The sequence below is a fragment of the Citrus clementina genome, unplaced genomic scaffold (genome assembly GCF_000493195.1).
Source record: "Citrus clementina cultivar Clemenules unplaced genomic scaffold, Citrus_clementina_v1.0 scaffold_1, whole genome shotgun sequence".
In the NCBI taxonomy this organism is placed as follows: Eukaryota; Viridiplantae; Streptophyta; class Magnoliopsida; order Sapindales; family Rutaceae; genus Citrus; species Citrus x clementina.
Genome location: NW_006263303.1, coordinates 20,458,207 through 20,483,689, shown reverse-complemented (window position 1 = coordinate 20,483,689; position 25,483 = coordinate 20,458,207). Strand labels below are relative to the sequence as shown.

The window sequence follows — 25,483 nt, the reverse complement described above, 5'->3', positions numbered from 1 at the left end:
GTAGTATATTTACTCATTATATAATATGACAAATTCTTTAACATTTTGTGTAAATTGTTGATAATTGGGTAAAATGGATGGGATTAATTTCAAATTATCACCAATCAAATCACCTCTAAATTTTGAAAACCTCAACTTATCCTAATTTTTGTTAAGAAAAGCAGAACTTTTTTTTTTCCTTATCTTTTAAATAAAAATGAGAATAACTTAGAGATTTTCAGAAAAAAAAAAATTGACGATAATCAATTCACGAGGATTAATTTAAAATTTGCCTTTTAATTTTCCCACTTTACCCTTAGATTTTTCGTAAAACTCCATCACTCAAACCAAAATCCTTATTAGGAAAAGTGTCGATCTCCCTAATTGATTTTCTACTCGATGTCAAAAACGACCCTGAATTTTCTTTCCGAATTTAGTACTTTGAGAATCAACAAAAAGGACATTCAGAAATAATTGAAATTAAAAAAAAAAAAAAAAAAGGATTATGAGGCTGATGTCTAAGACTAACTGCTTTCATTGCTGAGGCTGAAAGTTGCAGAAACGTAGAGAGCAATGCACAATAAGAGAGCATGAAGAAAGCATAAGATGCTACCAATGACAAAAAAATGATTGTGCAACTTCCCACACGATGATGATGATAATGATGATTTCGAGTTCTCTAACATCCCTGCAATCAGCATTGCAAATCCAACGCCCGCTACAATCCTGGCACATCATAATGATTGCACGTTGCTCATCATATTTAACTTAATGTTATGGTAACAACATTACTCATTTGTTAGTGTGTTATATATATATATATATATATTTTTTTTTTTTTTTAATTTGCCGTGAGAAAATTATGAATTAAGAACAGGGCACACCATGATAAAGCCAAAGAAGCAAACCACAATTGCCTGTTAGCAGTTGATCTTTCAAGCTCCTCTGTGCAACAAATGCACATGAAGCCGCCGAGCAAGTTAGCCACAATGTGTGCCACGGCCTGCAATGCCGCCGCAGCCAGCCCGAGCTTAAAGACTTCTTTATCGTGATGACCACTTTCGGCTTCCCCACACCCAGAATCTCTCTGCGTTCAGCCGCAGCCAAAATTGTATATATACTTATTAGTTGCGTTTGCATGACACATAATGAAAGAATAAAAGTTAAAATTCTTCCAACATTGATTATATTTTGTTACCTTGTTTTGAGCAATTAATCCTGCTTTGATACTCAGAACGCCAGCAACAACATCAATGGCAACTATCATCACACAAACGATAACACCACCTACTACTCTTGCCATATATCTCTGCAGCAAATAATTAAAGACGGGGCATAAAAATGGATCGGTTTGAATAGAAAAGAGGAGGCTAATGGTGATCAAAAGGAGGATACGTACAGACCTTGATTTTCAATCTAGTGAAGAAGACATTGAGAGAAAAGCTCAAATGGGGGTATATGTAATGTAATAGTCATGTACAACCACTGGCGACTTTCTTTATATGTTGTACGAGAGGGGAAAGTGTGACAAGGAAGTTTCAACTTATTGTCTCCATGATCTTTATGTAGTATTGTTTTTACATGCTATATTGCTAGTCACTAATTTGTTGTTTGGTTGAATTTTTTTTTCTGTTTTTTTTTTTATTCCTGATTCCATTTCGATTCACAAGATTCCGAAAAAAAAAAACTAGATTGCGTTTGCATTGGGATAAAAAATCAAGATGATATAAGGATGATCCATTGCTGATGTTAGCTCTTCCAGCATCCCGCATCGATGTGTCAACTTTTTTTCAGAGTGAGCTGCGCATTTTGTGAATGAAGTTTGTAGAAGGGGTGTAATTAAAATCTTAGTGGAGGATATTTAGTCATATAGGCCTCTTTGTGGAAAAGAGCCCATTTCGTTAGTTCCAAACCAAATCCACTGCATGTTAAAAGCCCGATTGCATAATATGCTTTCTAATGGTCAGTTGGCCCGCATAAATTACTAAATTAGAGTGAAAATTGTTAGCATATATGTATCCATAATGTTGATTTTGATGATAACAAACAAGATTAATAATGATTAAGTTTTTAAAAGATCAAATTAATTTATACATTTTAAATAAATCATTATTTTCACATTATTAAGGTTTTATATTTTAATGAAAAATGATTTTATAAAATTGGTTGTTTTTCAAGTTTATGGTCTAATCGAAAGTATTACTTGAACTTACGAAAATGGATTTGTTTGAAAAGTTTCATAAAATTTTGGGCTATAGTTTTATTATTGAAAGTTTTGAGATAAAACTATAATTTTAGAAAATAGTTTATTGTAGCAGTCATTGTAGCAAACGGTTAATCGATATTTTGATAATGGCTAGCCGACATCGAGCAGAATTGAAGAGTAGCCTCTGAACACTAACGACGATCCGACATCCTAAAAATGGCGATCCGACAATTAGAAATTATGTCCAATGGTAACTTAGACTAGTCAAAACGGCGATCTGACTTCGAATAGAAAGTCAATAATGACTAGTTTTCAGTTCCAACTATAAATAAGCTTAATCAAATTCAAACAAGGGTGAATCACAACATTATCATTGAGCTTGTAATTGAGAGTACAACATTCATTGAGCTTTAAATTCGTTCTTGATTCATTTACTCACCCATTGAGCATAGATTTGTAATCATATATTTTGTGTGAGGGAAAAACACATTTGTAATATTTGTTTTGAGTGATTGTAAGTGTTGGGATACACTTGGGTTAAGAGATTGGAGATAATGACTGCTACAGTGATACACTTGAGATACACTTGGGTTAAGAGATTGGAGATAATCTCTTGGTGTAAAGGTTGATTGACACATTTGAAGTCAATTGTAAGCATTTGAAGTCTTGGGAGACTTAAATAGTGAAATCCTCAAGTCCGGTGTGCTTGGAGGCGTGGACGTAAGCACGGTTAGCCGAACCACGTAAAAATCACATGTTTGATTTCTCTTCCCTTACTCTTTTATTATCTTGCTTGATTAAATTTATTATTTTCATTCTCATTAAGGCATTAAATTTAAACTGTTGTGTGGTTTGTTTTGCATAATTTTTGATAACCCAATTCACCCTCTTGGGTTGCTTAGATAATATTTCAAAAATGGAGTTACCAATTCTTGTACAAATTGATGTGACGTAATTCAATTAGTTGGGTTAAATAAAATTTGATCCAAGTGATTTATTTTAGTTTTTCGTACTTTCATCTGGCCAATAAATTTAGACCACATTAATTTATAGAAGAGTTTGAAACTTTACCATCACTCTTATTCAACATATACCTTGAACCTACGATGAAATAATATAATTGAATTGCTTGGTTTGAATTAAAAACTTGTTTCTTTCTTTATTTTTTATGTAGCTATAAATTTAATCGGACCGGCACCACATGAGAGCTCAAATAAATCCGTGTTTGAGCTCACATTTTAGGTATAAAAGTTCAATGGACTGGCATGTAGATCGACATGATTATACTCCTAATAGTAGTCACATAACAAATAATTCTAAGGTATTTAAGTTTATCCAAATGAGTCAATGGGTTGTACTAAATAGTAAATACGAAATCATGAATCACAAATAAGCCTACATTTTTTGGGCTGGGCCAACACAAGAAAGTCCAATTTACATTTTCTAATTTTGCGGAATAAAGAGAAAAAAGAAAGAAAGAAAGGGGCTTCCCATTTTTTTTAAAAATAGAGTAATTTACCAAAAAATAATGATAAAAAAAAAAAATAGAGAAGGCCAAGTCAACGGCATCATGAGCTCTTCAATAAATGGGCAAAATGGAAACCTCAGAATTCATCATGTGCCGTCATTTAATGGGTGCGTCAATACATGCCTGCTACCCCCTTAAATTCATGGTTTGTGTTACTCAAACCGGTACTTTTATGATAAACTTTTAAATTTGTACCCATGAATTTTTTTTTTTTATAACAATTTCATATGTTAGCGTGCCTCTGTTTAATGCGTAACAGCAAAATGACAAAACAATTCAAAGAAAACATCTGAAATATAAAAAGGAAAAGGGAGGGAGGAGATTGTAATCCAATTTTTATTTTTTTATTTTAATGACTCGATCTCTTGTTGGGTGTATCTAAACTTTTATAGTGCCTCTTTTTCAACACCTTTTCTGATTTTGAAAGTTGCATTAGAAAGTCGTGCGTTTATAGAGATTAGTGTTCAAAGCTGATAATTGAGCTGAGCTCTTCTTTTCTCAAATAATAATTAATAATTGCTACGGAGAAGATGTAAATCTAGTTTTCATTTTTAACACATTTTGGAGGACATGTGATAACACATAAAATCAATTAAAATCAGAGAACATGTGATAACACACAAAATCAATTAAAATCATTCGTTTATTATTCCTTTTCATTCTAGATATATGCCATTAAACAAAGAACAATCAGTTCACTTTGAACTGTTTCCTATTTTCATGAACAATCATTCGTGGGAAACTTGGCATTCTCATTAAAATTCTTGTACGATTACTTCATAACTTCATTTAAAAAAAATCTACCCATTTTTTTGTGCTGTAATACCGCTACTAGGCTTCGCCAATTACCAATATTTTGCCATAAACACATACCCTTTCCATATCAGTGCTTTAGTCTACTATCATCATCATTATTACTTTATTTATATTTATGGAAATTTTGAATTAACTTTGATCAGAAAGTATACCCTTACATCATTAAGAATGGCCCATCTTATTTTGCACTATAATCATAAGTAGATTAAGGTGCAGATTGTTCTTCTAGTCTAAAGTGATTCTAAGTTTCTTCATATATTTATTTATTTTAATTGTTTATTTTTCTTAACTTATCACTAGGAAAATTTTATTAGAATAGAAAGAACCTATTTTTATCTGAAGTCATATATCTAAATAAAAAGGGCAACCTAAGTTTTATTTCCCTCTTTTTAAGTTTTTATAAGAAACATATGTATATAATTGCAAATTGCTACAATTTTGAGGATTTATTTATTTTTGGTTCATTTATTTGTTTAAAAGGTAGAGGAATATGCTAATAACTACTTGATTGAATTAGTTGACATTTTCTTTTTCTTTGATTGTATTTATAATATTAAAAAAATATTATTTAAAAACCATTGAAGTTGGGATGCTAGTTAAATAAAATTACTTAAAAATCATTTAGCTAAGCCTCTAGGGACCAACCATTATGAGATTAATGTGATGTAATCCATATAAAAAAAGTTTATTAAAGGATTCAATAAAAAAAAAATGAAAGCAAGATATCATAACATACACTAAATGCAAGAATAAAAAAGAAAATTAGATGGGTTATTAATTATAGCATTTATCCATAAACTCTTTTTTTTTTTTGGAATTACATGAGATTATTACTCAGATATAACATTGTCTAGATTTTAACTCTCTCTAATATTTGAGGCACGTGAACTCTACTCACATTTTGAAAGGGAAAAATCAACTACACTCACATTTTGAAAGAAAAAAAAAAACTGTTTTTATTCAAATTTGAGAAAGGGAATTAAATACTTACAATATTTTTATGGGATTCAAGCTACTGCCTTTACAATTGTGAGGAAGTGATTCAGTGGTTGGCTAGAAACTCTATTTGAGGAGAAAACATGGAGGATAAACAGAAAATCCAAAAAGAAAATACAATGTATCACTATTGTCCAAACACATAATGGGCCAGACGTGTGGTCCTGCTGTGACACAACACCACTTTCATTAATTTTAACGGTGATTAATTTGATTATCAATTAATTCTCCAATATTGTCACCTCAAGATGATTCGCGAGATTAAACAGTGAATGTGAAATCAACAGTGTTCTTGTAATTTAATTCCAGTGGCAGTGGTTTGGTAGCACCCTACATTTAATGACTCACCTCACCAAAGTCGCTTTTAATTAATAATATATCATTTATGATCCAAATGCTCCCTCTAGGTATTGATGATCTTGGTTAAATGGAGACTCAACTCATTTAAGACTAAAAGAATTCTCATTATGGGAACATTGTTTAATTAATCTTTATTAAGGTTATCTTATTTTTTTTAATTATTATTACAAGAGATTAATGTGCAAGATTATAACTCATATTACATAAAACTATTTATTAATATGTTTATAATCAAGTAATTATTGAGACGAGAGTCTAAATTTTAACTCTCTCAAATATTTGAGTATTATTTACTTTACTCTTATTTTAAGAAAAAAAATACAGTCTTCACACAATTACTTTCATAATTGGGAAGGAATTTTTAACCCCCACAATATTTTTATGGGAGTTTGAACTGCTTGTAAAGACAATAACTCCATAACTCCGGCAAAGGACGAGTGAAGGCTATCTTGCTTAAAATTGGGGTAGGGCATAACATGTTTGTAAAACATTGAAGCTGATCATTAGTTTTACTTTAATTTGAAATTATTTTTTTAATATTTAAAATCCTTGCCAATTAGTTTAACTAGTAAAACTCTTTAAATTGGTATAAAATATATAAATTCGGACTTCATAACACATGTTACAGGTCAAAACTTAAAAACAACTTTATTTTATTTTTTGAAAGCGTAGAATGAATCATTTTTTTTTAAAGTCATTTCAGCCAAGATCATAATTAAAATTTGATGCAAAATCTTTGGGGAGTGGGAATTGTGAAGTTGTATACAATTTTTTTTTTTTTTAGACTGATTAATCATCAGATTACTGCATTACACAGATATTTAGTTATTTACAACAACTGCTTATTGTAGCAGAGATATTACACTGATATTTACAATCAGATATACATGATTGGGACTTACATTATTACAATAAATTTTATGAAGTACATGCCCAATATAAATAACCCCTCACAGGAGAAGATGTCCATACTCCACTTATATTTCGCAAGAAAGAATGATATAAAGAATATTTAGCCCACACAATATTTTTGTGGGGGCTAGAACCGCTGCCCTCACAACGCTTGTGAGGGCAGCAGCCCACCACTTCGGCGGCAAGTTGTATACAATTTTAAAATTGAACAGTCGTACAAAATTTTCAAATTGAAATGAGACGGAGAGAGACACAGTACAAAAATTACAATTACAAATGTAAATGTCTCTTTCTGAGTTGTTTCACAGTGCTGCCTTCCTTAGTCACTGTAGCATTTATTAGAGCCACTGAACATGTCTTTTTTTTTGGCCTTTTCTTTCAGGTTGGTTGTCATGTTTCCCAAGAACCAAAGATTCTTCAATTTCCCTTTAAATTTCATTTTTAATTTCCTTTTCTATCTAATACCTCACTTTGTTTTCGAGCTTTAAGTTGAGTCCCTTTGTCTCCATCTCTTTCTCTCCCTCTTTCTTTCTAATACCCTTCTTTATTTATTTATTTATTTATTTTAATATCGATGATTGAATGACTCACAATTTATATATGAACTGCTTACAAAAGCACTGTACTTGTAAGTGCTGCCGATGAAGATTTTTTGCTCTGGTTTTATTTTCTGAACGCGCATGTGTTCTTTATAGCAGCTGTTGAATGAATGCTAGTTGTTGTCAGAAAATATGGGAAGTGTTTTTATGTTCTGCTTTGCGGCTGAAATGCTGTTGAAAATGAAAAATGGAAGAAAGTTACAGTGAAAATCGGTACAGTTTTTGAACAAGAAAGCCGAAAGCACTAGAAAGAAAGCAAAGAGGGAGTTTAAGTATGCCAACAGTGTGGTTTTCATTGAAGAGATCTTTGCATTGTAAATCAGAGCCATCAGATGTTCATGACCCAAAATCAAGGAAGCAATTGAGCACAATCTTGACGAGAAAAGCAGGTGGAAGGTCAGGTTGTTCAAGGTCAATAGCAAATCTCAAAGATGTGATTCATGGAAGCAAGAGACATTTAGAGAAGCCACCGAGTTGCAGTCCAAGGTCCATAGGCAGCAGTGAGTTTCTGAACCCAATAACCCATGAAGTCATTCTCAGTCACTCAAGGTGTGAGCTCAAGATCACTGGGCTTGGTGGTGGGTTCCAAGATGGAGTTTCAGGCGGGGGCAGCAATGGTGGGGGTGGCGGTGGTGGTAATGTAAGTGGTGGGTCAAGTTTCGTGGGAACATTAAGGCCAGGGACACCAGGGCCTGGACCTGGAGGGCACTCAACAATGCCTTTTTTTAATCCTTCTTATATGGCACCAGCAACTCCTCCAAGAAAATCCCCTTTTTTTTTGTCTGATAGAGAAGGGTCTGAATTTGGAGTTCCTAAAAATTCTGGTGCTGGTGGTAATGTTATTCATTCAAGCAACAGGGTTTCTATTGAGACAGATTCTAAAGATTGTTCTTCATTGACTTGCCATAAATGTGGAGAGCAGTTTACTAAATGGGAAGCTGCTGAAGCTCATCATCTCTCCAAGCATGCTGGTGAGAATTTGATTAACCCTTTACTGATTATCATTATTTTTAATTCCGTGGTTTTTATTTTAAAGCATACCTGTTAGTTTGCTTTGCCTACTTTCTTCTTTTATCCTCATAGTATTAAAATTACCGACATTCATCTGACCACATTATGTAATGAGAACTTTTGCTAAGCACACAAATTCCTTCTTTTGCGCTTTACTTTCTGGCAAAAAAAATTTACTTACTTATTAGAGAATCTGGATTCTTCTGCAAATTCTTTTCAGAATATGAAAAAGGTCTGCAATGATTATCACTTAAACCCACAAATAAAATGAAGCTTATGGAAGGGTAAATTGAGTCATTGATCTTCCAAATGTCTGCTTTTGCATTTGCTTTTGCTTTTGGGTTTCTTTTGAGCCACTAAAATGCTCGCATTTGAAATTTTAAAGTAGCTTTATCGAGAAGCTAACTTTACTCTCTTTTGACAGTTACTGAGCTTGTAGAAGGGGATTCATCAAGGAAAATTGTTGAAATAATTTGTCGAACCAGCTGGTTAAAGTCTGAGAATCATTGTGGTAGGATTGAGAGAGTCTTGAAAGTTCATAACATGCAAAAGACTCTAGCTCGATTTGAAGAGTATAGAGAAATGGTAAAGATCAAAGCAAGCAAACTCCCAAAGAAACACCCCCGGTGCCTCGCAGATGGGAATGAGCTATTGAGGTTCTATGGTACAACCGTGGCATGCTCTCTTGGCCTAAATGGTTGCTCGAGTCTTTGTGTATTGGAAAAATGTTGCGTCTGTCGAATTATCAGAAATGGATTCTCTACCAAGAAAGAACTCAAAGGCGGAATTGGTGTGTTTACAACATCTACAAGTGGAAGGGCTTTTGAATCAATTGAAATTGTAGAAGACGATCCATCTATAAGGAAAGCTTTGATGGTATGCAGAGTCATTGCCGGGAGGGTTCACAGGCCTTTGGAGAATATACAAGAAATGGCTGGCCAAACTGGGTTTGATTCATTGGCTGGGAAAGTTGGTCTATACTCAAATATTGAGGAGCTTTATCTGCTAAATCCTAGAGCTCTGCTTCCTTGTTTTGTGGTAATCTGCAAACCCTGAAGAAACAAACAGAAAGAAAAAAAAAAAAAAGCCACTTTTAGATTATAGTTAAGCTGTGATGTGAATGCTTTTATAATATTTTTCCTCTTCTTTTTAGAAGAGTTTTGATTCTTCTTTCAAGCTTTTTGTCGCTTGCCATTATAGTCTGGTTTGTGCATTGCAATGCGGACGGTATCTGCCTGCTCTTAGTTTAGCATCACACAACACGTGGATGAGTAGTGATTGCAAATCATAGTTTACATTGCAGATTGTATATCATGCCCAATTGCCCATTGGAAACATTAGGTGTTCTTTTTTATATTAATACTTCAGATGTTGTAGGGACAATGAGGAAACAATTCAACTAATTAGCTAAATCATGCTTATATTCCAATTACCTTATACAAAACTAAACAATTAAGAATATAAAACTCTTTTAGCCACGTTGGTTGTTTTTTATTGTGCATACTTGCAAATCTAAATGTTGAGTGAAAAAGGCATGTGAATGGAGGAGTGCGAGAATGCGTGTGGTCCTTGCTGGAGGACGGGCTTCAAACAAAGCTTAATTCCAAAACAAAATGACAAAATTCTGAAGATAACATGATTTATGGTCACCCTATTGGATTTTGAGGCAGCAAATTTTATTGGTCTATTTAGAAAATGTGAATAGGGTTAATCATTTCATTTCCTTTTTATCTAGCTGCAATATCTGCGTGCACCAACTCTTAATGGTCCTCTGGCACATGTATCCTCATAAATGAGTACTGACCCTCATAACTTGGTCTGAGATCGTGAAATTCAAAATTTGAAATTTGGGATTCAATATGTCAATTTTTGGTCTTTAATGTTTTGTATGGGGAGTTGTTTTGGGGGTAGATGAACACAAATGGAGATATTTAGTGCAGTTGGCAAAGACCCAGCTTGATTTAGACACTTCAATGGGCTGCCACTTGGTCTGCCATTATCAAATTCTTTCAATCTTCCGCTTGATTAGGATTTTTTTTTTTTTTTTTTTTTTTTTGAAAGAGCTTGATTAGGAAATTGAAAACAATTTTGCCTCAACTCCCATTATAGTTCTGTCAGTCCCTACTCACTTTACCCTCTACTATATATGCATTGGAACTATTTTCTCCAGCATGTTTTCCTTGCCATTCAAAGTACATTTCTGTAGTTGCATGCAAATGAAACCAAGCATTGGGCTTCATTGCTGCAGCTCCTGGGCAGCTCTACAAATATCATTGTAACAAGAAGAAGGATGCTGAAAATTGATAAATGCTCAAATATGGCCTACATATCATTACTGAATGGTACTATTGATATGGTCAAACTCTATGTGATAAAGAAAAAAAGGTTCATTTGAGCCTATTAGAGGAAGTAGCTTCTACATTAAATCTGCATATATTGATTATATACCATTTGTAACTACTTGTGAAGCATTTATTTGTCCTGATTGCTCCGAATTATTCTTATACTTCTTGCTGGATCATTCAGTCAATTTCAACTGCAGTAGGCATACATAGCTATGTAATAGTATGATCCCCGTTTGTATATAAAGTTCTATAGCTGAAAAATCACCAAACCCTTCATGTTCCTCTCTTTGTAGCTTGACTCAAATAAAGTTTAACATTACTAACTAATAAGTCTTTTGATAATTATTAATGAGTCTTTTCATAATAAACTACTAACTTAAGTTTGTTGATTCACACTTTCATACGGATACGACAGTGCAGATTTGTTTGGTGCCGCAATTGACGTGTCTAAATCAGATCAACGCAGCAAGTTTCACCCATATTCCCTTAGCGATTAGGTCCACGTGTTGAGAACATTAATAACATCTATTCATTTCCAAGACTTGAATGCTAAGAAAGCAACACATACCAAACAACAGGAAGACTTAGGTGATGATCACTTGAACGTTCCTTTCATACTATCATCTATTTCTACTTACAGTTATATTAGAGCTTAGCCTATTGAAGTCAGCTTAAGTTATCAAAAGCAATCACCTACCTTTACTTTAGAATGGGGGGAAGAAAGCCACAATCCACGCAGCTTGCGATTGTTTGACATATAATATCTTCTATGCCATGCTTGTAATTAAACCCCAAATCTTTTAACTTCTCTGATGAAATCACAGAAGGTACTGAACTCTGATTTTCACCCTCAAACCTAGAAACATAACACCAAATGAACATCTGCATCACATGATTCTAATATGAATGTTATCTATCTTATAATATCATAAGAAATACTTACGTCTGCATCTTTGAGGAAGGATACTCTAACTTGAGATGATCAATAAATTCAGAGATTGGACAGCTCTTCACACAACAGATGTATTGACCTTGGGCTCTGTCATTTTCCATCAGAAAAATGTGTGCATTGCATATATCTTCAATGTGAACTAAAGCAATTGATCCCATTCTGTTACTTACAGAAGATAGTATTGAAAAGAACTTGGAATCACCTATAGAAGTAGCCAATTTACAAGTTATAATACTTTCTTTATTTCATGTGCATGCATGTATGCACAGACCTGTTACTATTAGTTTCTGTATTACACAGGTTGAAAGTATTATAAGCAGAAATATTTCAGCCACAATTCATTTTATGACCAAATTCAGGTTTATTAGATGTGAATAATAACTTTTTCTTTGCATACTGTCAAAATTGAGGTAGATGCTCATGACATGAATAGGATTTATGCCTATCTACCTGTTATTGGAGACAGGAGAACTTGAATGCTTGATGGAACACTTGAAGTCAGGAATGGTCCTGCAACTGTGGTTGTAATCACTGAAACAAGATCAATTTTGTTCTCATTCGCAAATTTGAATGCGGTTTCCTCTGACAGAAGCTTGGAAAGAACATAAACCTGCAAAAGTGAAGTGTGTTTCAATCAATAGGAGATTGTTTCAGTTAATGAGCAAAATATTGCTAGGGCCATGCTGAAGCTATACCCATCCACTTGCTTTTTTATTCCAGACATGATGAATAGGAGTCTGGCAAGATTCATCAACCACAGGCCTCCATTCTCCAGAGCTGTCTTTGGCGGTAATTGTACTAACCGAAGACGTTAAAACAACCCTTTTCACTGACTCAGATTTCAAGCAAGCTTTGAGGAGATTTAAGGTACTTTGGATTGCAGGGTTGATGACAGTTGATTGAACATAAGTTTCTTCAAGCTCAAGACAGAAGACAAGTGTGTGTCAAATTCCACTTCCCACATAATTTATGAACTAAAATTACTAGGATTCATAGACATAGGCATTACCAATGTTGTCTTTTACGTTGATGTCAAATTCCATTGAAGCTGCCACATGAAATACACCATCACAGCCCATAACAGCCTTGTCGAAGCTCCCTTCTACTTGCAGATCAGCTTGGAACAATCTCAACCGATCACTCCTAGTCCACTTTGAGAAAATTTGCAACTTTCCTGTAAATTTAAGGTGAGTAAACGAATGTTAGCATAGCTATTCAACAGAACAAGAAAATGCTATCAATAATCAGAGGATTTGTTTTTTATGTTTTTATTTTGTTTTTAATTTCACTATTGGTCATTTGTGGTAAAGCTAAATAAGTCTTCTTGAAGATACAGTAAGAAAAACTAACTATAATCAACTATAAATAATTAATTTAATGATAAAATCGCAGCAAAGTGAATGTACTCATGTACATCAAAATTTTATTTGAAATTTAGAAGCATTTTCTACTCCCTAATAACAAGCATCAGAAAAAAGTTTTATAAATTAATGTTCGATTTATCAAGTAGCTTGGGCAAATACTTACTGCTTTTAATTGATGAGCAGTGTACTTTCGGTCTTGGATCTATATTCAGAAAATGTATAAAATCTCCATTTCCATTAATTACTCCAACTGTTTTTTAAATGTTTTTCTTTTTGTTTGGGCAGGAATCTCACTAGATTATAGATCACTTCTCAATTGGCTAGAAGGTCTCCTTCGGCAAGATAGGAATGGGTCAGATGGTAATTTGAGCTTCGTCTGAAATCCGCCTGATTCTGTCGTATAGTTCTAAGAGTAAGGTCCAAGCATTGGTGTGGCCCAAATATGCCTCCATTGCAACTTTGACTACAGAAAAAAAGGGTCTTGCTGACAGTGGTGGTGCGAAAGGGTGGTATGGAGCAGATGATGTAAAATGAAAAATTAAGATCCTTGTGATGGTGTCTTAGGGTTTATATTAAGCGTTGGTGAAGCCTAAACATACCCTTATTGCAACTTTGACTTCTGGTTTGTTGACTTGCGAAGATTGGACCCTTTTTAGAACAAAAAGGATCTTGCTAATAATGGTGTTACGGGAGTAGATAATGTAAAATGAATGATGGAGAAGCTTGTATTGGTGTCTTAGGGTTAATGCAACTGTAAAATTACAGTTGTAAAATATGGCTGTGAACTAGGGGACACCTTTACTGTGATCTTGACCTTAGAAATGGTGTATGAGGGTTTTGGTGGCTAAAAAGCTACGATTGTAAGGTTGTGAATGTGTTTCTGGTACCAAACAGTGATTCTAGAAAGATTCGGTGGCTTTAACTATAACTTGGTCAAAAAGATAAAATTTGTAGGTTCTGATTGATTTTATTAAGAACATAAGCTTGTTCTTGATTAGGGAAGACTTCATGGTGGTAAAGGAACAATAATGGGTGTTGTGGATCAAGGTAAGCCTTCAATGGCGGTTTTGATAAAAAGAGAGGTTCTCTTTGATCAATAGTGATTGTAGGTTGCAGGGTTTCTATTTATGGCTAATAATTTCAGAGAATAATAGAAATTAGGTTGCTAGGATAAATGTTGATGATGGCTAATGGTTCACCACGAAACAATGAATAAAGTCTCTATTTATAGGTAATATGGGTGGCAAACCATGATCTTATAAAGTAATTGAAATCCTTGTGAGTGGATTGCAAGTATGATCTTATTCTATCTTAGTGATAAAGAGATTAGTCTCCCTCTTCAAATAGGATCATGACTATCTTAAGGATAAATTTGCCTCACTTATTCATCAAGTGGTTTATGAGACTAGGTTAACTTAGGATGCAATTAAGGGTCTCTAGAAGGCTTAATGAGCTTGGGCTGTGATTACCACTAGATTGAAGAACACTGATCCTATTGCAAATACAATTACGGACCAAGTACCCTCTAAGTGGGTTTGACTAAAAGTTTAATGTATATTGAGTCTCACTTATATATATTCGTGCATTCCAAATCATAACTTATAATAAATGTCCCAATATAGCAGTTTCGATCCACCATGAATACATACCTTATAATTGGGACTTGGCCTTTGGCCCACTGACCATTTCAGGTAGCAACTACTATTCTATAAGTACTAATTAGAATAACCGGATCTCTTATTGCCACCACAGAAAATTCTAGAAAAAACAGTTCTACAAATTAGGGATAAATTTGGTTCAGAATATAAACAACTAGGAAAGGAATTAAGCTCCATATTGCCCTTCAAACTCTCATGATATAAGTTTTATTTGATAGATATAAACTCTTGATTAATGTTTCATAAAATAATAAGTTACGATAAAAAAAGAAAAATATTTATATTTTCGAAATATATAAGTTAAGATCAGGATAGTATTTTTTGCTTTGAATATTACAATATTATGCAAATCACATTATTGCAAAGACCCAACTGATCATAAAATCACAATTAAAGCGTAATTCAGGAATTCATTGAAAAGTCTTCTCCATTAACTAACAACTAAATATACTCACTCAACATATATGGAGACTCAACTTCTCCACCCAAAGAGTAAGATGAGGAGGTGCAAAATATCCATTCAACTAAAGAGTGGTTTGCGATCATGATAGCATCTCTGTTTTCGAACAAAATAAAGAAATGACAAATGATTTGTTAAAATAATGGTCCATTTCCATGGGCAAAATCATATTGAGGGGTTCAAGTCTTCAGGTTAGAAAGAAGTTTAAGGGAATATTAGGGTGCTAACTGAAATTTTTTCCATTTTTATTAAATTTTATATATTAGCCCCCTTAATAAGTTTATTGAACCAAAACCCTGATAGCTGTTCAATCAGTCACCCATTATTTTAAAGCGCTTTTGTAAATCAAAACAAAAGAAAATAAATAAATATACAGAGTCATTTATGTGCATGTAATTATGTATATATACAAATAAAATGATAAAAATTAGAACTAATAAGCAGCAATAAATTAAAGTAAGAAATTAACCTGGATCTCGGACTGTGGCATGAACTATGTAGCCTCTTTCAAGCAAAGTCTTCACCAGCCATGAACCAATATAACCATTTGCTCCGGTTACACAAAATGTCTTTGATCTTCCTGTGCTTTCTTCTGGCTTTTCCATTGAAGTGTTTCTGCAACTTTGTACTTCTGCTTATTCAAGTGAAAGTGTAAGTGCTTCTCACAACAGGTCACCACTTTCAATATAAAATAATTAATTATTTAAAGTTTGTGTGTGTGTGTGTGTATGTGTATGTATCTATGTATATATGTACATATATTATTTGCACATATGAATGCATGAATGGAACTAAACATTATTTATAGAGAATCAGATTCAACCAACTTTATCGTATAGTTTTGTTGTGTATTAAATTATTGGGTACGTGACATAACATGTCTGTCCTTTATTATATGGATAATTAAAAGAAAACAAAACAAATCAATGCATGTAGGGTGTAAGAACTAGTACTTTCATTTTAAGAGGAATTCTATTGGTGCATGATTGTTAAATGTTGGGTTCTCTTAGTAGAAAACTTTTAGAATATCTATGAGGTATCGTGTCAATCATATAATAAGAAAATTATATTATAGCAAATGTGTATTATTTTGAATCACCAACATACAATTGATGGTTATATAAAATTCAAATACATATGTCATATATGAATTAATTAATCGTATTATCTCTGATATATTCTAAAATAATTCCTCCTCTTTGTGATTGAAGCAAGCAAAGATGTATACAAATAAAAAAATCATGAATATTTATCCAGCAAAGTTTGAGGGTTTTTTAGATCATGCATGTTTACTGTGCTATTCACATGCAATATGTCTTTGTATTAACATTTAGCAAATTTCGTCCACCACAGAATTTCAAGAATAACAGATCGAATCCTTTCCCTAATCATATCTCCAACAGTTGTAATTTCTTTCCCCAAATCAGAACCCTTTAATGACATCTAAAAATCAAATGCCAAATTTCATTATTTTATCTTTTTTTTTTCTTTTCTAATTTCCCAAATTTTCAGGGTTCTTCATATAGAGATTAGAGGAGACAACTAAGATAAGCAAACAATGATACATGTATATATTATCCTCTTAACAATCTTAATGGTTCCGAAATTTAATTTTTAGAATGTAATAAGCTTAATTTCAAAAAATTTCGTCCTCAAAATCGAACAATTTTGAGAGAGACAAAAATAACATCAACACGAAGTCCCATCATAGAATGAAAAATTAAACTTGTAAAATTGGAATTAAACTAAAATTGAAAACATAAGCACACGAGAGCATGTAAATGAATTAAATTAATAACTTTCGAGGAAAAGTTGAAAGATAATTGAATTAAAGCACGTACCTATAGACAATGGGCTGAAAAAAATTAAGAGTCCTTTTTTCTTTTCTTTTTAAACTAGGCATGCGGGTTTGAGAGAAAATTGTGAAAATGAAGTTTAGAAGACAGTGGGTAGTGAAGAAATGTTTCGCCGTTAGTTTGATTAGGCACTTTAAGTAGGGAAGTTATTGTAAAATTAACGGAAAGAATATGGTTAGTTAAGTAAAAATGGTTATAGAAGTTATTGATTTTTTTTTAACCAAAATTTTCATTTAAAAGAAAACGTAATTGCCAAAAACATTTTAGTTGAATTGATTATTCATTTACCATTATGTTTACGAGTATCTCCTATGTACATTTATTTATTGTTTTATTTGGTTTCAAATATCTGAATTTTAACTTTGATACATTGAGACAAATCTGGACATGTATTAAGTTGATTAGTATCAAATTTTGGTAAACAATTGGCTTGTACTTGTTCCTATTTGTTTAGTACCATATCAAGTAATACCAAATAATAATAATAATAATAATAATAATAATAATAATAAAAAATAAATAAATAAATTTCAAATTTTGAAAAAAAAATAAAAAATTCGGATTAGTTAAAAAATGAATTTGGTTTAGAATGTGAATTTTGTTAAACAATTTTGTTTACTTAAAAAATTCATAATTAATTACGAAATATGAATTAGTTAAGTAAAAAATTTTGTTTGCTTAACTAATCGGTACAAAAATTATGATTTATTTTAATCTTAATTGGTACAAAAATCATGGATCTAATTAATTTGCCTAGAGAAATGAAATCGGTCCACGTATGTGGTAATTTTAGCTGTAAATAATGTCATTTCAACTATTCCAAGTTTGGCAAGTTTCTTTCAGAAAATGTAATTCCTGAAATTCCAAGCTGCACATTTTACATGTGATCATCTAGGATGTAAATAAAGAGTGTTTTATATTAAAAACAACCCAGAAATGGAACTGTTATTTGAGGTCAGAAACTTCACCTCAAAATCAAATGCATTAAAAGTTGAAATGTGATACTGTTATTTTTCCTCCCTCCCTTGTTGGGCCCTAATACATCAGTGGAAGGACTTCAGATGAGATATAAATTTGTTTGTCCTCTGTTCTCTCTCGGCCAATTCATCTTTCTTGGCCAGATTCATTACTAGGACCAAAGATCACATGTGTTAGTGATACTGTTGTTTTACCTCTCCTCTGCCGGCCTGGATTCAATACAGGAAAAAAATTTGGCTTTGTGACACTGCTCTGCACTTTCTAATCAGCCCAGCTAAATTCATTACCGGGAAACTTTCACATGTAGTACTGTTTCTTTTTTTTTTTTCTTTAAATTGGAATAGTACATTACAATTCTAAGGAAAAGGATCATCTGCTCCTGAATTATGCGATATTTTACTCCCCCAAACCACATGGGATATTTAAACCCTCAATCTCGAAGATGAGACAAACAAGTGTGAATCACTATTACTATACCAAATGGTTGGCCGTGTAATACTATTAAAAGCTCCTTTCTTGTTTTCTCAGTACTATATTGCCTTGAACAGGAAGCCCACATCATTTTTTTTTCCATCCCTTTGACTTCTTTATTTTCATTATTTTAAGTGGAAGCAATCAAACAAACTCTCAAAAATCAGTTGATGGTGGATACTCAAGCTTCTGGACACGGCAAATTATATCTCAGATTTGCACAAAGTACAGTGTAAAACAACTTACAAGTTCGGCTTACAAAATCATGTTTTAGTTTGCAGTTGGACCAACCAAAAACCAGAATGACTATTTAACTCCAGGGAAATGGGAATCAACAAAGCTATAATAAACTAATTGGACATGTGGCCAAGATACTAAAGAACTTTCAGAAACTACGTTACAGGTGAAGTCATGAGTGGGGATTTTTAAGCAGCAGTAGCTACTTCAGTTTTCTCTTGGCGATTTGCTTCCTTCAGTTTCTTCCAGTTTTCAGCACTGTCAATTATTTCTCCGGTTTTTATAAGGTAGCGGACTCGTGTTCCATCATCAAGGACTTTATGACCCACCCGGCTTGCTACTTCCATTTCTTTTGAGTAGAGCATCACATTTGAGCTGTGAATGGGTGCTTCAATCTGTAAATCCATGTTTAATATATTCATTTCTTAACAGAATAGATAACAAAAAAGATATAATATATAAGCAAAAGAGTTTTCTTTATTGTTATTTAAATCTTTTAGAAATATACCCGTATAGGAGAAAACCACGAACAAGTTGCTTGTGCATTAGTAGCTAAAGCATACGAAAAATTAAAATAAAGCTACAACTTAATGTATAAAATAGCAAATCAGTGAATAAACCTTAATGATCTGCCCTTGTTCCTCCTCTTCTCTCTTCTTCACATGCTTTGTCTTGAGATTTATGTCTTTGACCATCACCGTGCTGTTGTGCCTAAAGACCTTAGTAATCTCTCCAATTTTACCCTTGTCACAACCGGCTATGACTTTAACTGTATCTCCCGCCTTAACATGCATTTTGTGTAAAACTGGAAGGCTATTTGGCTTGCATTCCTTTCTTTCCCACCGTTTAAGCTGCCAAGGAAAGACAGAATCTGAACAATTAGAACCAGCCCCATGAGAATCAAAAGGAGATAGCAAGAACAGGTCCCCCAAAAAAAAAAAATATTCTATTTGAAAGAAAAATGACATTAACATTAAGTCCAAAATTTCTCAACTCAATGTTGCTTATGAGAACTCATTTAAGTAACGAGTCATCATTTTTCTTTTGTGGGAGGCCACGCCACCGATGGGGGAAATCAGTTAACATCCCCATAGTAGCTGCTGTAGCACTTGGTTCAAGTGGCCAACATAGTGCCTATAATCAGAATTAATTTCAAGACATGTGAAAAACATCACAGAGAGCTTCTGGACATTTTGATTTGTGATAAAAGACGGCTGCGAGTTGTGTTCCATCCAATCGCTCTCTCAGTGTTGACTCCGTTTCCCAATTCTTTTCTCACACAAACTTCAACATTCTTTCATATCCATAAGGGCAAAAATATCACCACCAAGAGGGAAAAAGAGATACTAACCCTCACTACAATGAGACATGGTTTGTCTGTCGGCTTGACCTGCATGTTAGAAACAAAGAGATAATTATCATATAGTTACTGAAACTACAATCTGATTTTTGGTGAATGCAGTAACTGAAAATGAAAATTGTTAGCTAATCTGGCTGTTAGGACATGGTAGTTTGAAGAATACTTCATCTTGCAAAATTATGGCCATTTTTTTCACATGAGATGAAAGCTGACAAGCAGGATCATTTCTGTGGAACTAAATCGGTCACCTTCACTGTCATCATCTTAACACAACAATGCAAGCGAAACATCAAAACCCAAGGCAATAACGCAGAAAAAGGGCAATGCTATCATTTTTCTATACGCAAAATGAAAATCCTGAACTAGAAAATGAACATTATTTCCATAGATTTTATGAATTCAATTTTCAACGGTGCCTTGGAACTAACTGGAAAGGTCTCAAGTTTGAAAACATACAACAAAAGGACTAAACATGTCAACAATTGAAAATGATAAAGCTTGTAAATAACAACACATTTTTTCCAGTAAAAGGGACAGTTAATCGTTTTACTTGGGAGTAAGTATTCCCAATTTCTTACAACAGCCAATGAGACCTATATTCAACAGCTTTAACAAAAAATTTTGACCCATTTCACCATATGTGAAGCAAAACTAAACTGCAAATCAATATGCAATTCGGAAGTGAGATTTTATTTATTTATTTATTTTTTGTTCAATATACAATTTCAGTTTTGGTCAGAACATTCAAATTTGTCCAATTAGCGCTAGACAAATTTCACACAACCAACAAGGAAGTAAAATATGAAAATAAAAGAAAATATTTACTCCAAATGCTACTAAATACTAGAAGCGAATGGAACTCAAAACAAGTTGCTGCTTTTTTCATTTTATTTTCAATAAGACCAAATAAAGAGCAAAAAGCTACCTTTCTCAAATACCCAATTCAATAATACCAACAAGGAATCAAATTACGATAACAAACTCAGAGTTTCGAGTTCATTCACCGGCACAAAATGAATTATTTAATAAGAACAGTGAAGGAATTTTGAGAAAAATAACTTACAGTTATGGGAGAAAGAGAGGGGAAAGAGAGGCGTTGGCCAAAGAAGGAGTTCGAGGAGATGGAAAGTGACGTCATTGAGCTTTGAAGTGCAGCCATTGCTGCCATTTTTGCTGCTGCTGCTTGTTCCCTCCAACTCTTTCAATTTCACCGTGAGCTGTGTTTTGTGAGATGGTGATATATGGATAATGCAGAGAGCAGAGAATAAGCAGGGTCGCAAGCGACGTCGTTTCCATATTTACTAATCAGCACACGAGAAAGTGGGTCCCACGCGGGTCCATTGAGATCCGTTCCTAAATGGGCCTTTGGGATACTCTACTTCCATTTGTTTTTTAAATTAAAAATTTATGAGAATTATATATATATTTTTTAATATTTTGATTTGATATGCTGTATGATTGCTTAAATTTGTTCTTGCACTGTCTGAATGGTTGAGTTTTTAAGGACATTTTTTTGTTTAAAATTTATTTATATACACCTTGTTTATTTCAAACTTCACAAAAAAATGTAAAATCTACCTCCAGCACCTAGAAGAAATATAGTGAGAGGAGAATGCAGTTGCAGAAAAATTCAGTAATTTTTGTTTAAAATTTATTTATATACACCTTGTTTATTTCAAACTTCACAAAAAAATGTAAAATCTACCTCCAGCACCTAGAAGAAATATAGTGAGAGGAGAATGCAGTTGCAGAAAAATTCAGTAATTTTTCTTTCATTTTCTATGCTGAAGTGCAATATACAAAATTAGGATCATGTCATTTCAGAAAGGGAAGGGGAAAAAAAAAAAAAAGATAAGGACCTAAATATGTTACACAAAATTACATACAACAATCCTTTCTCCTAACACTACAAGAATTTTGAACCACCACGAATTGGCTTGGGCCGCCATCTCCTGTAGAAAGCAACTATATCACAAAACAAAACCGAAATCAAGGAATTAACAAACAAGAAAAATTGAAAAGCCATTGTCTGAACTTCATAGTTCATATGTATCAGCTGTACTGTCCACGGATTCTTCTCTCAGGTGTGTAGACGTTGGAGTCTTGGCTTCTGCTTGTTCCATGTCGATGGAAACTTCATCTGCTGTGGTAGATTGAGACTTCCGGTGATGCTTCCTATTGTGCCTCGTTTTGAGGATTCGCGATAGCACTTGCACAATGTCTCGCATGGAAGGCCGTTTTCTTGGGGCACGGTTGACACATTTATATGCAAGAGATGCCACCTCATTCAGCTCTTCCACATCAAAGATCCCATCTAAACGAGAATCCACAATTTCTTCCCACCCGGTTTTTCCCTCAGTATTCATTGCTGCCTGTTCATCATCACATCACAATACATTAGCTCCACAAGAAATAGCAAACTTATATGATGACAGAAGCATGCATGCTAGCAAGCAGAACAAGACGGTAGATATAAAGAACATAAGAGAGAGATCTTACAAGCTCAACATACTCCATGAGTCCCTGTAGAGGACTTCTGCCGGCTATAAGTTCAAAAAGCAACACTCCAAAGCTGTAAACATCACTCTTCTTAGTGAAGTTCCTAGTAGATATGTACTCAGGATCAAGATATCCAAAAGTTCCTCGTATATTAGCCGCATGTTTGTCTACCATCTCTTCTCTTGAAAGTCCAAAGTCAGCTACCTGGTTAAACCACAATTGTAAGGTATCAATAACATAGAAGCAGAATATTATGAACAGAGCTAGATTGGTTCATGGAAACAGAATACATAAGATCAATCAATGTAACAGACATACCCTCGCTCTCATGGACTGGTCCAACAAAATATTGGAAGATTTAATGTCCCGATGTATAACTGGAGGAACTGCCTGAAATAGGTATATGAATAAGAAATTAACCATAAAACACGTGTTTTGCATGCATAGGTGTATTCTTAGTCTAAAAGAGATGGCAGCTTACTCCATCATGAAGATACTCCAAGCCCCTAGCTACATCCAAAGCAATATGAACCCTCAAATTCCAGGTTAGTGGTCCATAGTTTTCATCTGCATGAAGAAGAAAACCAAATCATTTTAGTGAAGAAATGTACATAAATTGAAGTATCAAAGTCCACGTCCAGTTACTATAGCATACAACCAAGATGTTGCACATGGGATGAGGCAGAAAAATTGAGAAAAAGTTGATGCATAAAACTAGCTCCTAACAGTTCATTTTTTACCAACACAGGTAAGCTACAATCTATCAGAAAGTTTCTATCTTTTGTAGCTTGCATCTTCAAAAATGGGATCCTTGCTCAAATGCTATGACAGTTAAAAAAATGCAGCAATAATATGCTTTGGATCAAGATCTGAAAACCATCAAATGGGATAATAGACATGGATTGAAGACTAGGAACAGATCCTACAGTTACTTGAATCTTCAGTCATCTTAGAGGTCTTAATAGTTCATTGTACAAAACTTCAGCTTTAGCCACAGTCACTATGCCAATCAAAATACAATTGCTTCAAATGTCATATGAAATGTATAAGAGACCCAGTCAACCGTGCTTTTCAGCATAAAAATTGATTTTGTTATCAATCTTTTGCATAAGAGTTGATAGCAGACTTACCGTACAAATGAGAAGCCAAGCTGCCTTTACTCATGAAGACATACACAAGCATATGTTGGCCCTTTTCTGCACAATATCCAACCAAATTCACCAAGTTCCTATGATGCAATCGTCCTAATAACATGACCTGAAAATGTGTAAGTGAAGGCAAAACATTAGGATTGATGAACAATGCAAAAGAACATTATGAAAGAAATCAATTATGATACACTGAAATGCTAATTCACAGGTGAATCATCAATTACTACCAGGAAAAAGGAAATGTCATTTGCATGGTATTCCATAGTGTATTTCTTGAAAAAATTATTTACAAAATGAAATCCAATCAATCTGATTTGAGAAACTCTCAGATTCTAGTATTTCCTGAAATTTGGCCGTCATGCATTCCCAAATTTTGTCTAACTTGAACTATCTTGCCCACATAAGTCAGTCCAATATTCCAAATTCCAACCAATACTAAATCCAATCACTCTGAAATCCAATTACTAAGCAATTAACATTCACCATTGTTACCTCTGTTTGGAATTCCTTCTCCCCTTGCTTAGAATCAGTTGCAAGCACTTTAACAGCAACAGTTTCACCAGTTGACATCTGAGCTTTGTATACTGGGCCAAATGCACCTTGTCCTATTAATGTCGTAAAATTACATGTAGCTTTCTGCAAATCCCTGCATGCCCATAAAGAAGAAAAGAATAAATAGATCAAACGGGTAAGAAGGTCAAGTAAAACTTCCAAGTTCACAAGAACCATCAATAGAATAAAATATGTAAAAAAAGATCGACAGGGCTAGTGTAAATATATTTCTCTAAACAAAATATAAGTTCGAGAAGCAGATAATAGTAAATTCAGCAACTATATAAGGGGCTTGCATGTCCTGCTCATCTTTATTGCTACTACTGTTTCAACAAAGATGAATCTAAGCCATCCTAACTGCTAAGACATACATTTTCTCATATTGAACAAAAGCCAAACATTTACCGAGTATTATTAATTTCTCATCTAGGATACTATATTACACTGGAAAGACTGGATTAAAACTCATTCAAGCTTTAATAACCTTTTACCAAATTATGATTTAAAACTCAGGGTTGCAGAATGTAAGATATTGACAATTCAAAACCAATTCTTTTCAGAGTGGAATATTCAATCCAAGTAGAAAAATTCAGTGCATGAAGCGTTTCCATGATACTTAAAATTCAAAATCTTGCATCCTCATAACATGTAAGTTAAAAAACATTAATGAAAAACATACTTGTAAGAATACTCGGGTATTCCAGATGCTGACACCACATTGCTCCTTTTAAAACCTTCAAGCCACATGGACTTGCCATTGCCATTCCATCCAGATTTCACAGGTGACTCCGGACCAACAGTAGAATCAGATAATATGCTACAAGAATCAACACCGTTTGCACGAATAGGAAGTGTCGCCGCCCTCCTAGAACTACTATTCCCTATCTGGGATCGCTTCCTATGGTACCTGAAACAGAACAGTGCTGAAATTGCCAAAAGCACTCCAATAACAACTCCTATAGAGATACCAATTATCAACCCAGATGACTCCCCTTTCATCTCTTTGCTTTGAGTTCCCCTATTCAAGCCTCCGGTCCATTTACACAACTGCAAAAACACAACCGGTCAAATTATGCTTATTGAGATTTTAGCCTAAGGTTGATACCTACTAGAAGGTCAAATTTAGAACTTTAAATTAAATTTGCATTGTAAAAATCAATAAAACTAAGTCAAAAATGGAACATTTTTCCATT

The 25,483-nt window shown here is 33.6% G+C and overlaps 5 protein-coding genes across 7 annotated transcripts in view; 1 reads left to right on the top strand and 4 right to left on the bottom strand.

Moving 5' to 3' along the window:
* Positions 1 to 503: 503 nt before the first annotated feature.
* On the bottom strand, positions 504 to 1,282 carry LOC18054586. The gene is made up of 3 exons (XM_006452073.1): positions 1,178 to 1,282; positions 864 to 1,066; positions 504 to 705 (listed from the first exon to the last, which is right to left on the bottom strand). The coding sequence occupies exons 1-3, from the start codon at positions 1,280 to 1,282 to the stop codon at positions 504 to 506; spliced, it is 510 nt and encodes a 169-aa protein (XP_006452136.1).
* Positions 1,283 to 7,268: 5,986 nt separating this feature from the next.
* Positions 7,269 to 9,575, top strand: LOC18054585. The gene is made up of 2 exons (XM_006452072.2): positions 7,269 to 8,367; positions 8,832 to 9,575. The coding sequence occupies exons 1-2, from the start codon at positions 7,671 to 7,673 to the stop codon at positions 9,461 to 9,463; spliced, it is 1,329 nt and encodes a 442-aa protein (XP_006452135.1). The 5' UTR covers positions 7,269 to 7,670; the 3' UTR covers positions 9,464 to 9,575.
* On the bottom strand, positions 9,425 to 15,887 carry LOC18054583 (putative anthocyanidin reductase). 2 transcript variants are annotated; one of them, XM_024178514.1, is made up of 7 exons: positions 15,656 to 15,887; positions 12,714 to 12,878; positions 12,400 to 12,617; positions 12,155 to 12,314; positions 11,696 to 11,906; positions 11,450 to 11,608; positions 9,425 to 9,459 (listed from the first exon to the last, which is right to left on the bottom strand). In XM_024178514.1, exons 1-6 carry the CDS (start codon positions 15,789 to 15,791, stop codon positions 11,452 to 11,454), a joined length of 1,047 nt encoding a protein of 348 aa, XP_024034282.1. In that variant the 5' UTR covers positions 15,792 to 15,887; the 3' UTR covers positions 9,425 to 9,459; positions 11,450 to 11,451. The 2 variants fall into 2 exon arrangements, with proteins under 2 accessions (XP_024034282.1, XP_006452134.1); XM_006452071.2 differs by lacking the exon at positions 9,425 to 9,459 and having other exon boundaries at positions 11,337 to 11,608.
* Positions 15,888 to 18,678: 2,791 nt separating this feature from the next.
* Positions 18,679 to 21,334, bottom strand: LOC18054582 (50S ribosomal protein L24, chloroplastic). Its single transcript, XM_006452069.2, has 4 exons — positions 21,152 to 21,334; positions 20,080 to 20,118; positions 19,349 to 19,579; positions 18,679 to 19,123 (listed from the first exon to the last, which is right to left on the bottom strand). Exons 1-4 carry the CDS (start codon positions 21,254 to 21,256, stop codon positions 18,917 to 18,919), a joined length of 582 nt encoding a protein of 193 aa, XP_006452132.1. The 5' UTR covers positions 21,257 to 21,334; the 3' UTR covers positions 18,679 to 18,916.
* A 510-nt stretch (positions 21,335 to 21,844) lies between these two features.
* The window catches only part of LOC18054581 (calcium/calmodulin-regulated receptor-like kinase 1), a 4,512-nt gene continuing 873 nt past the window's right edge, over positions 21,845 to 25,483 (bottom strand). For both annotated transcript variants that reach the window (XM_006452066.2, XM_024178472.1), the window contains exons 2-8: positions 24,970 to 25,337; positions 24,231 to 24,384; positions 23,718 to 23,844; positions 23,069 to 23,154; positions 22,906 to 22,977; positions 22,588 to 22,791; positions 21,845 to 22,460 (exon numbers count right to left, since the gene is read on the bottom strand). In XM_006452066.2, the coding sequence (XP_006452129.1) occupies positions 22,125 to 22,460; positions 22,588 to 22,791; positions 22,906 to 22,977; positions 23,069 to 23,154; positions 23,718 to 23,844; positions 24,231 to 24,384; positions 24,970 to 25,289 (1,299 nt within the window). In that variant the 5' untranslated portion in view covers positions 25,290 to 25,337 and the 3' untranslated portion in view covers positions 21,845 to 22,124. The remainder of the gene's footprint in view (positions 22,461 to 22,587; positions 22,792 to 22,905; positions 22,978 to 23,068; positions 23,155 to 23,717; positions 23,845 to 24,230; positions 24,385 to 24,969; positions 25,338 to 25,483) is intronic.